We start from the raw sequence: 15,909 nt of genomic DNA on the forward strand, positions 1-15,909 counted from the left end.
GATGGTGTGTGTGTATATGTGTGATGGTGTGTGTGATGGTGTGTGTGTTTTTGATGGTGTGTGTGTATATGTGTGACAGTGTGTGTGTGAGATGGTGTGTTTGATGGTGTGTGCGTGATGGTGTGTTTGTGAGATGGTGTATTTGATGGTGTGCATGATAGTGTGTATGTGTGATGGTGTGTGTTTGTGAGATGGTGTGTTTGATGGTGTGTGTGATGGTGATTGTGTGTGATACTGTATTATGGTGTGTGTGATGGTGTGTGTGATGGTGTAGGTGACGGTGTGTGATGGTGTATGTGTGATGGTGTGTGTCTGTATGTGTGATAGTGTGTGTGTGAGATGGTGTGTTTGATGGGTGTGTGTGGTGTGTGATTGTGTGTGTGATGGTATATTATGCAGTGTATGTGTGATAGTGTGATTGTGTGTGATGGTGTGTGTGTGATGGTGTAGGTAATGGTGTACGATGGTGTGTGTGTGATGGTGTAGGTAATGGTGTGTGATGGTGTGTGTGATGGTGTAGGTAATGGTGTGTGATGGTGTGTATGTGATGGTGTAGGTAATGGTGTGTGATGGTGTGTGTGTGATGTGTGTGTGGTGTAGGTAATAGTGTGTGATGGTGTGTGTGATGGTGTAGGTAATGGTGTGTGGTGGTGTGTGTGTGATAGTGTAGGTAATGGTGTGTGATGGTGTGTGTGATGGTGTGTGTGTGGTGTAGGTGATAGTGTGTGATGGTGTATGTGTGATGATATCTGCATGATGGTGTGTGTGTGTGATGGTGTAGGTAATGGTGTGTGGTGGTGTGTAATTGTGTGTGATGGTGTAGGTAATGGTGTGTGATGGTAGAGGTAATGGTGTGTGGTGGTGTGTGTGTGATGGTGTAGGTAACGGTGTGTGGTGTGTCTGTGATAGTGTGTGTGTGTGATGGTGTGTGTGTGTGATGGTGTAAGTAACGGTGTGTGATGGTATGTCTGTACGTGTGGTGTGTGTGTGTGATGGTGTGTGTGTATATACGTGTGGTGTGCTTGATGCGTGTGTGTGTGTGTGTGATGGTTTGTGTGTGTGTCCGTGGTGTCACATCCTAGCAGTGTGGGGGCATAGCGGAGAAGGGTGTGAGATGAGGGAGGGAGGCCAAGGAAGTATTTACAGTCAGGAGGGAGAGAAAAGAGAAAGAGAAAAGGGAGAGGAGAGGAGAAACAGACAAGGCAAGAGAGGAAGTGAGGAGGGACACATAGGAAGGGAAAAGTGCCCAGCAAAGGTGGACAGGAAGAAAGCATTGCTCAGGCGAGTCATTTCACCATTCTGACTTTTGATTTCTCATCTGGAAAATGGGACTGATGCTGCCTCTCACGCAGGGTTGGGTTAGGGTTTGATATCACTCATTCAACAAGTATGGACCACCTGCAATGTGCACAGCCCTGAGCTCACAACAGCGGGCACTGGAACGGCAATCCTTACCCCACAGCACAGGTAGGCTGAGGTCTGAGGCATAGGTAGGCTCCCAGCTCAAGCCTGACACACAGCAGGTGCACAGTCATTGTCACTGCAATTCAGTAGAGGAGGATGGAAGATGGGAAAGAAGTGCGCAAAAAGAAAGAGATTCCATATACTCCCTGGTCTGTCTATACCATGAGACTCAGGCTTGTGAGGGTCAGGTCCTGCCTAAACCATCCTCTAACCCTATCATTGACCTCAGTGCCTGGCCCTTAGCAAGTTTCACTAATGATATACTGAATGTATTAATTCAAACTAAGAAATGCAGGAGGAGAAATAGGGGGGAGAACAGAGTGGAAGGAAGAGCAAGATGAAAAAGAGATACAGACAGTGAGAGATAGAGACAGAGAGATACAGTGACACATAAAGAAAGGCAGAGGCTGGGGAGAGAAGGGAAAGAAAGGGAGGGGAGGGGAGAGGCCCAGCAGTTTCCAGTGATTTTCATCAGCACACTCAGTTCCTCTTTCAAACATGGGATGATGGTGAACTCTCCACTCTGCCTTGATAAATAGTATAACCCTGGGAAGCGATAGAGAGAAAGGAGACCACTCTGTGACTGAGGGCAGAGAGGCCCTACCTGGCTTGGTGCAATTAGTGAATTTGGAAATCGTGTGTTTAAAGAGTCATGCAATTTAATAAATCTTAAAAGCCCAACCCCTAAAAGTTTCTGGAATACAGCAGCTTCAACCAATTGCTGCAAAGTGAATTGACCATGGAGAGAGTTGAGCCTATTGGAGCAAATGAGACCTGAGCCAGGGCTCTGGGAATCTCACCCTTTCTCGCTAATATTTGCAGACTGAGAACTGGAGGTCCTGGGCAGTTAAGAGGCTCCCAGGTTTCAGACTTAATGCCACTTGCTCTTATCCTTTTAATTTAACAAGCTCTGAGGAAAAATGTTGGCCAGACAGCAGCCCCACATACCATCTTTTGTCTTACACAGAGAGCAAAACAGAGGACTAGTGAGGTTCTAAACTACACCACTGCCACGCCTGTACTGACCTTTGGACCAGGGAGCCCTATGGGGCCAGCAAATCCCATTTCACCCTAAAAGAAGAAAGACAAAAAAAAGTAAGTTTCTATTTCAATTTTCCCCTTCCCTCATCACTGGATGCTTATCCACCTCACATGCTTAGAAGCCAATGGCTTAGTAAGCCCAGTGCCAACCAGTGAGTTGGGCAAGGAAATTGGTTGACTGTGCTGAAAGTCCCTGCTCTCGAACTGCAAACCTATATGGGAAGCTTTGACACAGCCTCCAGATGCAGCTACCAGTGGACACAAGATAGAAACAAGCAAACTGAGCCACAGAAAGACAAATGCCACGTTTCGGCTTACTTGTATAAGTAAAAGCATGAAACACCGAGAAGCAGAAGGCAGAGTGGTGGCTACCAGGGGCTATGGAGTGGGAGGAATACACACATGTTGTCAAAGACTACATGTCTCAAACAGCAGGAATAATGAATGGTAAGGATTTGAGGTGACGGATATGATAATTAGCTAATTTCAATCATTCCACATTGTATACATGTATTATGACATCACTTTGTACCCCATAAATATATGCAATTATATAGTTTGTCAATATCCAAACTAAATATGTAAATACATTAAAAAACCCAAAGTGGTATTCACTAGCTATTTTTACCTGAATATATCATCACTTCAATTAAAAAGAAAATTATGTTGACTGCTAGAGGTTCATATAGTTATTGTTCACTAAAATACAAAAGAAGACATATATGTAAGCTATTTCTAAATGTGAACTTTGTTTCAATTTAACAATGTGTAAAGATCACCTTACTGGATTTATAAATGTAATCTGTACGTGGTGGATACATGTAAATGTCGCCATGCTGAAAACAAATGCAACACGATTAATATAATTTTACAGATATAAATATCACCACATTAAATAAAAGGCAGCAGTACATCCATTTATGTGTGCACTTCGTGCTAAAGGCAATCTACACTCTGCCAAAAGTTGCACACTTGGCCAACTCAGGAACATACACTTTCAAATGCATTCACAGATGTTGTTTGCTCAGGCAAATGAAGATAAATAATTTTTTGTGTGTTTCTCCTCACCTAGCGCCCACAAGAGCTCCTGGTACACAGTTCACGCTCCCCATGATGTTTGCTTATAGAGATGCAACACCAGGCATCATGTTGACCTAGCTGAATAATGAAAATGTTTTTCCAACTCCAATAGAAGATTTAAACCACTGAAAACAATGTTCGTCTGTGGCCACAGCTCTGCCTCCTAGGAGAAAACATTCAGACTTCCTAGGCCCCCTGTGTTGTATTTTTTTTAATTGAAATGAAGATGGAAGAGACAGAAATGACACCTGCTTCATGAGGTCATTGTGAAGTTCTTCCACTCCACGGGGCTATTTTGTGGGGAGGGAAGCAGCAGGCTCCCTTCTTAGCCACCTGTGCTTGGGAGGTTCTCTAGTAGGCCTGCTATGAGCTCCTTGGGGCCCAGCCAGGCCTCAGAGCTCCTGGTTCCCTAACCAGAGTGTAGACTACAGAATTTTTGAGGACCAAATTCTATTTGTCTTAAAACCTCAGTGTACAGCACAGTACACAGCACATAGCAGGTGCTTAATGTCTATGGTTAGACATTAGAAGAAGGAATGAAGGAGTGATTAAGTCATCATTGAGTCATGCCACCCTAGGCATGGGGCTGAAAATATGTAAGGGCAACAGCCAGACCTTGCCCCGCCTAAAGGAAGAGAGGGTGTATTTTTTTTTTTTTTTTTTTTTTTTGAGATGGAGTCTCACTCTATTGCCATGGCTGGAGTGCAATGGTGTGATCTTGGCTCACTGCAACCTCCACCTCCCGGGTTCAAGAGATTCTCCTGCCTCAGCCTCCTGAGTAGCTGAGATTACAGGCGCACACCACCACGCCTGGCTATTTTCTGTATTTTAGTAGAGATGGGGTTTCACCATGTTGGCCAGGCTGGTCTCAAACTCCTGACCTCATGATCTGCCCGTCTTGGCCTCCCAAAGTAAGAGGGTATATTTCTTTATCCCTCCCTCCCATTTATCCATCCACCTCTCTGTCCATCCATGTCTTCATACCCTGATTGACTTATATATCAACTCATCTCTTATTTATTGGCTTTCTCTGTGCCAGGCTATATATTAGTAGCTGAAAATACAGACATGGAAAGATCCAATCTCTCCTATCCGGAACTTATGATTTTATGGAAGTAATGATAAGGAGACATTTTCAATCTAGTGTGATAATTGTTACAATAAATAGAAGTACAGGGAGGAAAAGGAAGATGCTGTCATGGAAATAGCAGGTGCTAAATGCATAACTATTGAATGGATGGATGGAGAATAAGGAAAGGAGGAGGAAAGAGAAGGAGGAAGGAAGGAAGGAGAGGACATGAGGGAGGGAAGAGGGAAATGACACAGATTAAAAATGTGTGCAGAAAAGAATTCCTTAGGACTTCTTGAAAGAAGAGCAGGCATTGGGTCTGGCATCGCTCCTGGCGCAGTCCATCTGTGTGCACACTGGCTTGTGACCAAAACCTCACCATGCCATCACTCATCCTGCTCATTGCTTTAAACAGGATTCCAATGGATTTGGATTTCAACAGCTGCTTCTGTTATTTCATTGACATGTAAAAAACAGATCCACAGCCTGACTGTGGTGGACTTTAGCCTGCCAGGGGTGGGTGGAGGAGCTGCTGCCTGGCACGGTGTGCACCAGCCCTGGCTCCTGCCTCCACCCCCTCTCATCCCTTACACAGGTCCCAGGCTGAGGGGATCTTAAGGTCACTCTCTAACCAGAAAGAGCCTCAGCTCACAGCAGGCTTCCAGCTTGGGCCTCCAGCAAGGGAGGCCAGAGTTTGATGCCTGACTTAACTGAGAACTCCCTGAGGGCTCCCTGTACCCCAGGGTTTGGTTTTCTGGGTAGCACAAAAAGAAGGAAGGCAGAGTGTGAAGGAGAACGGAGACGAGGAGAGAGGGAAAGGAAGCCAGTCGGTCTACCAGGATAGGCTTCTGAAGAGAAGACTGCTGCTGCAATACCCAGAGCAGGCCCACTCCAGTTAACTCCCACCATCATCTCGTCTTTTTGTCTACGCGTCTGTTGTCCCTGGCAGAGTCACCAAGCACCTCCCCCATGCAGGGACTGAGCTGAGAGGAACAGATAGAGGGGGACAGTACAGCCCAGTGCGGGAGATGAAGGGCCCAGGGGCCACTGGCTCAGCAGAACTTCGCGGAGGCTTTCCCCAGCACAGTGCTACTTGGCGTCCGCCTTTTGTAAATCTTTCTGTTCCTTCTCCTCAAATGCAGAAGAACTTTTTTTCCCCTTATCAAGGGTGACCGTCTACAGAAAAACAAAACAAATCACAGCCCTGGGCATACCGTGAGATATTTATTCTAGTCTCAGTCCATTCGAGGACAGTCATGGTGGTGTTCACAGAAATGCACCACTTTTTAAAAATAGAAACACATAGATAAAACTAAAACTATATATGTGTGTATATATACACACACACTTATATATACACATATACATACACACACATATATACACACACATACATACACACACATATACACACATATATATGTGTGTATATATATGTATGAATGATAGTGAATGGCTAATCAAAGAAAACACTGAGAAGAGAGGAATGAGGGTGTGCTCTTGCAAAGCACACAGAAATTCTCTCACTGTCTTCTTCTGAGTCTTATTCTCAAACAGCATCTCATTTGATTCAGTCACCCCAAGTGGAGATCATAAAGGAGTAACCTGGGAAGCCTGGGGAATGTACATTCTACTTCTAGAAAGCGCTCATCAGGGCCTGGTGTGCAGATCTCCCCTTCCAGTGTGCACAAAAATCAAGAAGCAAGAGCTCCAAGGCACAACACAGGGTGCTGAGAGCTGACAGCCATGGGCCTCCCAGTGCCCCCCTGCCCTGGCAGGTCACGTGCATGATGGGAAACTCCCACTGCACCACCCAGGGGTGGACTGGGGCTGAGGGTGGACTGCAGACAATACCTTCTCTCCAGCTGGGCAGGAGCAGTTGATGGTCTTCAAAAACCCAATCTGTTCACTGCCTGGGGTGGGAGGCCGCTGGGGTGGGGGTGGAGGTGGAGGCTCTGTCACCACAGTCACCTGGCACTGGAAGGAAAGCCCAGGAGGTCAGAACGTGGTTCTTCACTCAGCAGGCACTCCCTGGCAGAAGTACAGTGTCGGGTGCTTCCTCGGAACCAGGCAGGCAAAGGTTGAGAAAACGCTAAGGATGTCTCTCCCGAGACCTTGGGGCAGAAGGCCTGGCCAGCCCAGACTCAGCCATTTCACTGGCTGGCTCAGCAACCTGGGGGAACTGCCCACGGTCTCGCACCTCACAAGTGCTCAACATTTCTTGCTGTCCTTATGCTCACCTCCTCCTTTTCCTTCTTCATCCCATTCTCTTCTTCCCTCACCCTCTAACTCCACAACCAGGTCCATCTGGCTCCACATTCCCAGCACCTGCTGTCTACCTGCACACCACAGGAGCCCTGAGCCGGGTGCACTGGCTGAGTTGGAACTGGGTCCTGGGGATGAGGTTAACCAGGCATTGCATGGATCTCACCCTGCAGCCCGGAAAGTAGCCTCCATTATTATTCCCATCTTTCAAGCAAGCCTTGTGACCAGGACTTGGCAGAGAGGGTTGGAAAGGGAGAGGCCTAAAACAGGGCAGGGACTGAGGTCTGAGAATAGAGCAGAGCCCGCACAGAGGGGGTGAAGGGGCAAACCCTGGTCTCTTGGGCCATCCATGTCCTGACTTCCCCATCTTGCGGACCAGCCCAGGGCACTGTGGCCTCTGGGCACTGGTGGCCCGGACTGTCATCCCCTCCCTAGAAACACCTCCCAGCCCCTGCCTCCCACATCCCCTAGAGCAAGGCTTCATGACTCAGCTAGCAGCACTGGGGTTACACTGACTAAGGCACAAATGACAATAGCCCCAGAGGAACCTGCATGGCTTGGCTCCCCCAACCCACACCATAAGCTCCCCCTCAGGCCATATTCTGATGGTGGATGTGTCCCTGACCCCCGACCACCCATCCCTAAGCTCTGGACTCCCCTTCCCTCTGGAGGCCACACACCCATCTCCTCCCATCCTCTCTGTGTGAGAGTCTGCTCACCGGACCCGAGGGGATATCACAACAAGTCTCCAGTTCTGCATGTCTCGAGTCACAATAGATCACAATCCGCTGTAGGTCAAACTGAAAAGGAAAAAGGAGAGAGGATAAGTTTTAGGGACTTTGGAACCCAGAAACCTCCATGGTTACAGACAGGCTCTGCCCTGGTATCTGGTTCCACTTCCTTTTCGTGGTCTTCCTGAACCCACCACTGGGCCACTCCTACCCTGGGCTCCACCCTGGATTTTCACAAGGAGCTAAGCATCATCTGCTCACACCCCTGATCTGGCTTGGCTGTGTCCCCACCCAAATCTCATCTTGAATTGTAGCTCCCATAATTCCCATGTGTTTCAGGAGGGACCCGGTGGGAGATAATTGAATCATGGAGAGGGTTTCCCCCATACTCTTCTCATGGTAGTGAATAAGTGTCATGAGAGCTGATGGTTTAATAAGGGGTTCCCCCTTTTGCTTGGCTCTCATTCTCTCTTGACTGCCACCAAGTAAGATGTCTCTTGCTCTTCTGCCATGATTGTGAGGCTTCCCCAGCCATATGGAACCATGAGTCAATTAAATCTCCTTCCTTTATAAATTACCCAGTCGTGGGTATGTCTTTATTAGCAGTGTGAGAACAAACTAATACAACCCCTTCCTTCTATAAGGGAGAGCCCCCGCCTTGCAAGGGGCTTCAGGACACATGTTAAAGTCCAGTGTTTCTTTCTACGCTGAAGGTGCTATGGCCTCTGCCCTCCGCTCTGCACACAGGGCACAGCATCATCCTCTCTCCATGTCACCAGCACTGCATTGAACAAGACCCTTAATGATGCCATTGCAAAGGCCTCCAGGTTCCACGTAGCCCTATTTTCAGCCTCTCCAGTCATTTCCACAGTTGTTTCAGTGAATTTTTAAAATAAAAACTTACTTCTATCACTACCTTTAATATGACAGCCCCTTAAACTTAAAGACATAACACATAAAAAAACTAAAATTTAAAGGGACTGTGGTGCTAAAACATCCACATGCTTGAACACATTCACACACACAGTCTACAGACAAAGCCCAGGTCCTTTCTAGGACACCCCACCTCCCAGGGCCTGACTCTGCCTGGTTCCCCAGGTGTCCCTCTCTTCACTCTGCACTTGAACTCTGCAGCATCTAACTGCACGACAAACCACACCTGCACATTCACACCTTGGCACGTGGTGCCCATTCTAGGAAAGCCCTTGAGCAATGAGAAATCTCCCAGTCACCACCCAGATCCATACCCAGGCATCCCCTTTTGCTGCTGTTTTTTCAAATACGTCCACAGATTGGGAATTTAATTCCCCTCCCCTGGTGTGAAGTGATGGCATGTCACTTCCGAGATCAGGTCATAAGAAGATTGGCTGATGTCTTTAGTGTGTTCTTCTCTTCCTGTTTGTCCCTTTCTCTCTCATCACTCACCATGGGGCACAGAAGCTAGCATGTTGTGAGCTACTCAGTGGACAGGCACAGGTGGAAAGGAATTAGGGTGGCTGCAAACATTAACTAGCAAGGAACTGAGGTCCTCCATTCAACAGCTCATAAGAAGCTTCCAACAGCCCCCTAGTGAGCTTGGAGGTGGCTTTTCAGCCTTATTTGAGCTTTGAGATGACAGCAGCTTGAGGGCAGCACAGTGAAAGACCCTGAGTGAACCACTCAGCTAAGTCACTCTCAGATTCCTGATCCACAGAATCTATAAGACAGTACATGTGTGTTGTTTTAACCTGCTTTTGCTGGGGAAATGGGATAACTTGTTACACAGCCACAGGTGTAACTGATACACCTCCCTCTATAGCCAAGAATCCATCAGGCCCTCTTCTCTGCCATATGTGCACCTTGCATGATATGGTTTGGCTGTGTCCCCACCCAAATCTCACCTTGAATTGTAATAATCCCCATGTGTCAAGGGTGGGGCCAGGTGGAGATACTTGAATCTTGGGAGCAGTTTCCCCCATACTGTTCTCACGGTAGTGAATAAGTGTCATGAGAGCTGATGGTTTTATAAATGGGAGCTCCCCTGCACATGCTCTCTTGCCTGCTGCCGTGTAAGATGTGACTTTGCTCCTCATTCACCTTCCACCATGATTGTGAAGCCTCCCCAGCCATGTGGAACTGAGTCAGTTAAACCTCTTGCCTTTATAAATTACCCAGTCTTGGATATGTCTTTATTAGCAGCATAAGAACAGACTAATACATTGCACAGACAGCTAACATCAGACACAGCAGACTGCAGGATAATTAGACATCTGTATATCCCTCTTCCTTCCAGGCTCCAGGACTTCTGAGAGCAAGGACAAAATCCCAGGCAGTGCTGCCTTCTCAAGCACGAAGCTGAACTCTTGCTAATGTATCAGAGCTGTGGACAATCTCTCGCACTCCCCAGGCCCTGCAGGACATGGTTCAAGCTCACCCCTAGTCTGCCATGCTCACTGCTCCCTTTCATTCAGCTATACTGGTTTCCTCTTGCCACCCCTCCTGCACTGGTTCCTCAGCCACCTGTCCACACCCAGGTCCTCCCTGTCACTCTAGCACATTCTGAACGTGGTCCTAACAGCACTTCCCACAATGCATGATGGTGTCTGTTTCTTAGCTCACTTTTTTAAACATCCCTAATAGAACATAGACCATGAGGGCAAGGCTCTCCTGTCTCCTGTCCTTCACTACAGCAGTCCCTGACTCATAAAAGTGCCATAGAATCGATGGCTGGGTGGACGAGTGGATGAATGGATGGGCGTTTATCAAATGGAGCTTGAGCTCAGTCAGTGGAAGGGGGAACACTTATTGCATTAAACACTGATGTGAAGTGCCCTGGACTTGCCCCTCCCCTGGTCCCTTCTCAGGCCCATGTTTGCCTCAGGAGTCCCCCTGCACACTGAAGTGCCCCTCGAAGTATAGCCACTCACCCCACTGACTTTGCTCAGCAGAAACAATAACAATACCATTCATCCGTCTGTTTTATTTCCTGTAGAGACACCAGCCCAGAAATAAGAGAAAATGACAGAATGAAAAACTGTGGTTTTGAACAAAGCCTACTTTCAAAGACAGCCCTGCTTTCTTCATTATCAAACATACTCGCAGCAGCTGGGCTTGCCTGGCAAGGCTGCAGGGACAGGGAAGGAGAAGGAGGAGGCAGGAGGCAGGCCAGGGACAGAGCATGCTGGCTTGGGATCTGGGACAGAGGCGTTCTCAGGTGGGGTGAGAGGTCCTCTGAGCCAAGAGGGGCCCCTTTCCGATTGCCTAAAATCCCAACATCGCCCCAGCCACTCAATCCTTCTCTCCCTTTCCTCCCTGCTCCACACCCTGGGATTTTACCTCCTGACTCCACTGTGACATCACTGTGCTCCCCCACTCCTGTCTGGAAGTCCTGCTCAGGTTTCTGCCCTCAGCAATTATGGGTTGAACTGCTGCATGGGTCTGCTTGGCTCCCTGGATCCCAGCTTCCTTCCATGTCCTACCCATCAGCAGCTTAGAGACCCTTTGCTGGCTGCAGTGTGGAAATCTGTTAGGGAGCAGAGACAGCTGGAAGGCTGAATTCAGCATGACCCAGTCTGAGTCTCGCTCTACTTTTCTCATATCAGCTGCTCAAGTCAGGAAAACTGAACCTCAGTTTTCCTTTCTGTGAGATGGACTCACAGAGCTGTGGTGGGGACCAAGGGAAACAGAGCCCATGAGAGCACAGTGTCAGCCACAGATGAAGCTTCAGTGCAGGATGCATAGGATGCCCCAAACCATGTGGCTACAAGTACCACAGATGATGATTCCGGAAGATTTACTAAGAGATAGAGATGTATTGATTCTCATGCATATTTTCCTGACACTTGGTTTTAATATAAAAATGCAGCATGGAACAGTCAATGGGTGTAATACCCCCACGGACACTCTTCATTATTCTCTATTGCCTCTAACCCAGCAGAGAACTCCCCATGTGCCAAGCATTGTTACATGCTGTGTTTACATACTAGTGATCTCACTCAATTCTCACAGTAGCTCTGACAGATGTGAGTCCACTGTCTCCTGTCTATAGATGAAAAAGTGAAGGTGCAGAGAGCTGAGGCCACTGGCCTGGGTGTTTTAGTCTAGTTTAGTAGACCTAGAAACGTCTATTCAAGAAGTAGCATCTTTATTTAATTTGAGAGCACTGGTAGCAGAGCTGGAAAGTGAGTTAGGGAAAGGAAGTTAGCCAGTAAAGGGCTGTTATCAAGGGAGTTACCACTGTGAGCATCTGCAGTTTACATGGGTTGGGGAACTCTGGAGCCCATCAAGAATATGTGACTCAGAGTTAGGGTGCCAAGAGGTGAGGGAGCTGGGGTATTGATACTCCAACTGCCACCAGTCCTTGGCGGAGGGCTGCTCCCAGCGGTGTTGATGCCTGCTTGATAATGGATAGCACTGTCTCTGGCAGAGAAGGAAAGCCCTCAGGCAAGACAGGTGCAGGCAGTTGGCAGCACAGCTGTTATGCACTGAAATGATGAGGACTCAGGGGAATGTAGGTGGGGAACCAACCATTTCTGCTACACTAGGTTGTTGTATGTGGTGGGGATGTGTCCAGAAGGAAACTCAGGTCTGATTTCCAATCCCCTGCTTGGGGTAGACCATATAATACAAATGGGTACCTTGGAGAGTACCAGGAAGCTAATCCTCTTCCTGTTTTCAAAACCTGACACCACCACCATGATAATGTGATGAAGATGGTGGTGATGATGTTCACGATGACTAGTATTTATTGAAAGCCGGCAGTACTCCAGGAAGTTTTATAAGCACTTCATATATGATACAGCATTTAATCATACAACAACCCTGTGGAGGGAGTGCTCATTTTTCTCATGTTACAGCTGAGGAAACAGCATCAGATAGGCTATAGGGGAGCTTGGACTCCAAAACAATTTTGTTTAACTCAAAGGCTAGGACAGGCAGTTTTAGGGAAGTGGGGCTATGTGCTAAAGTTGGCTCTTGTTTTTAGGAGACTTTTAACTCAAATATAGTCTCCCACTACCTCAAATAGAAATATAGTGGAAATCTCATTGTTGGATGTTTGGAACTGGAGTTAGAAGGATCTAATCTTGCTCTGTATCTTTGGACATGTTCGTTATTCCCTCTGAGCTTCCGTATCCTTGTCTGTTGAGTAAATGAGGGGCTGGATAAGATGCTCTCTGGGTTCCTTACAGCTCAGAGGGTATCTGTTTCAGGGACTGTTATTCAGGGCTGACAGCAGAACCATGGAGTTCACAGAGCCAGAGTCCTAGCCTGGCTGCCCAAGGCAGGGAACTTAAGCAAGTCACCTGATACTTTTGAGGTGGAATCTCCCCACCTATAAAATGTGAGGAGCATCCACCCACCTGGCCTGAATTTAGGATTAAGAGGGGTTGTGTTTGTGACCGTGATGCACACTCTGAGGGAGATAATAGTGATCCTTATTGTGTTATGAATACCCCATAGCTCCATCTTGTCCAGCCCTTTGATGTCTGTTATCTTAGGCAGGGAGAGGTTTGCAAATGGACCTGGAAGACAGGCTGTGTGAGTGGAAACCCTAACTGCCATTTGTTGGCTCTGTGATCTCAGAAGAGTACTCAATATCTCCAGGAGAGTCTCCATCTATGAAATGAGCATGTCCACTCTATCTACTTTCTAAAGTTGTAAAGATTTTGGTCAGAAATGGGGTAAAGGGGCACTTGAGTGCAATGCCTGGCACAGAGTCTCTGCACAAGTAGCTAGAATTAGTAGCAGACTGAATAATGATTTTTATAGCTTTACTTTGATTTTACTATTTTTTGCTTAATTTGGTTCCACATCTATTATTTCATCCCTCAGCAACTGCACATAAAAACAAACAGGGTGTGATTCCCATTTCAGAGATTAAACAAACTAACAGATAAATAAAGCCTGGAAAACATGAACAGTGTGTGACATGGGCGATGGTGTTGCAGCTGGCTGGCAGGGCTGGCACGTGAGCTGCAGTTTGCGTGTGTCTGTCCTTCCCACATCTGCAAGCCCCAATCTCTCCTCTCCCCACTACCTCTGACCAGCTCACTCTCAGCTTAAGTTTTAAAAATCGGTATGCACAGGGTTGTTGATGACTGATCGTTCTGTTAACAAAGCAAGTTATAACAAAGTCTATAAACTTGTTTACGATGCCTTTTGCTGGACTGCCACTTCCTAAAATTTTATGTATCCCAACTTACTCATTGTTTCTTATGGTTTATGTTTGACATACCAGGAAACAATTTTGCAACATGTATAACAAATAAGCAATGAGTATACAAAATATGAAAAGATTATCTAGAAATCATTCAGTAAAGAAAACTAGCATAGTAGTAAAACAGGCAAAGGAGATGGCCTAGCATCACCAAAGGGGGACGTGGGAACCATCAGAAAACATAGGGAAGGATTTCCAGTCTCAACGGTAATCAGGTAAATGCAGATGAACACCACAATGCAAGGCCGGGTGCAGTGGCTCACGCCTGTAATCCCAGCACTTTGTGGGGCTGAGGAGGGCGGATCACAAGGTCCGGAGTTCGAGACCAGCCTGACCAACATGGTGAAACCCCGTCTCTACTAAAAATACAAAAATTAGCCGGGCATGGTGGCGTGCGCCTTGTAATCCCAGCTACTCAGGGGGTTGAGGGAGGAGAATCGCTTGAACCTGGGAGGCAAAGGTTGCAGTGAGCCGAGATCGCGCCACTGCATTCCAGCCTGAGGGACAGAGTGAGACTCCGTCTCAAAAAAAAAAAAAAAAAACAAAAAGAGAAAAGAAAACCATACTATAACCCTGTATGCCCAGCAGACTGACAAAACAACAACAAAACATTATACACATATCATTTATATATGATGTGCCCTTATATAGATATATATAGCTCTATATATAGATCTATATATAATGTTTATATATATTTATATATTACATATAGTTATATATAATGGTATATTATATATAATTATATAGATATAGATTAAATAAACATTATTTATATAATTTATATCTATAATGTATGTATATATTTATATAATGTTTAATGTTTATATATTGTATACATACAACATACATACACACATATAAAGGTCACTTTCTAGAGCAATTTGAAATACGTGGGAAGGTTAAAAATTGTGTACCCCAGAGCCCAGTCATTAAACTTGAGGGTACATACCTCCAAGAAATGCTCTCAATTCATCTATATCTCAAGCTTAAAGGGCAGGTGTTGCTCACATTTTCCTCATAAGTAAAGTGCATGGAGATGTACCCCCCTTTTCAAAGTCCAAGGCTTGCTAATTACGATAGTGATACATTAGAAACTATCTAAATACCACTAACAGGATAATGAATGATTTATGAATGAATATATAACAAAGTATTATGCATTAGCTAAAAAAAAATAAAAGCTTAGACACATGATTCTGAGTAAAGAAAACAAAAAAAGCCAGATGTAGTCCATTATTTACATAAACTTCCAAGAATCTAACCTATGCCTAATGGTACTATATTTGCTTATGCTTATGTATACGTGGACACATAAAATGGTTTTGGAAAGAGCTTTCCCCACATCATGTTTCCTGTTATTTCGCAGGCAGTGGGGGATGCTCTTGGGCATGGGAGCTAAGGTTGACTTCAGCTTGAAGACGGAACATGCAGATCACTGTGCAAGGTGTCTGTGTGTATTGTATTATGTACATACTTCTGGTGTATGCATCTCTGTGGCTACAGATGTGAGTATTTCTTGAGGGAAGAAAGAAAAATTAAAGGAATGAAAAAACAGAAGAGAAATGAAGTAAGGAGGGAAGAGAAAAAATAAAAGAAGGAAAGAACATTGATTCAGGATGGAAGGACAAATGTTCAGTTATTACCAGTTGTTATCTCTAGTTGGTGCAATGAGGATGATTGTTGTTTATTTTCCACATATTTTCCAATTCTTTTTTACAATCAAGGAAGAAAGAAAAAATCTGTATTTAAATTATCCAGAAACTATTATATATCTATCCACCTACCTGCATACATATATTCATATACATATGTACATATATGTGTGTGTGTGTGTGATCTTTGCAGACCTAGGAGCTACCTTTCTCTAAAATTATTTATGTAGCCAGAGCCATGTCAGTCTTGCTCTCTTTTGTGGATACTGGTGTCCCCAGTGCTGAGCACAGTGCCTGGCACATCGTAGGTGCTCAATGTATATGTGATGAATGATTGATGGAATGGCTGAATAACTGAATGAATTAATACATGGGTGATGGTGAATTGGGGTTCCAATATGGCAGCTT

At 45.9% G+C, this 15,909-nt stretch overlaps 1 protein-coding gene across 1 annotated transcript in view; it reads right to left on the minus strand.

Annotated features, from left to right (window-relative positions):
• COL22A1 (collagen, type XXII, alpha 1) overlaps positions 1 to 15,909 on the minus strand; it is a 263,426-nt gene that overhangs the window by 224,688 nt on the left and 22,829 nt on the right. The window contains exons 6-8 of the mRNA XM_012001612.1: positions 7,639 to 7,719; positions 6,509 to 6,631; positions 2,491 to 2,535 (exon numbers count right to left, since the gene is read on the minus strand). Coding sequence (XP_011857002.1) covers positions 2,491 to 2,535; positions 6,509 to 6,631; positions 7,639 to 7,719 — 249 coding nt within the window. The remainder of the gene's footprint in view (positions 1 to 2,490; positions 2,536 to 6,508; positions 6,632 to 7,638; positions 7,720 to 15,909) is intronic.

This window comes from Mandrillus leucophaeus, unplaced genomic scaffold (assembly GCF_000951045.1).
Source record: "Mandrillus leucophaeus isolate KB7577 unplaced genomic scaffold, Mleu.le_1.0 Scaffold667, whole genome shotgun sequence".
Classification (NCBI taxonomy): domain Eukaryota; kingdom Metazoa; phylum Chordata; class Mammalia; order Primates; family Cercopithecidae; genus Mandrillus; species Mandrillus leucophaeus.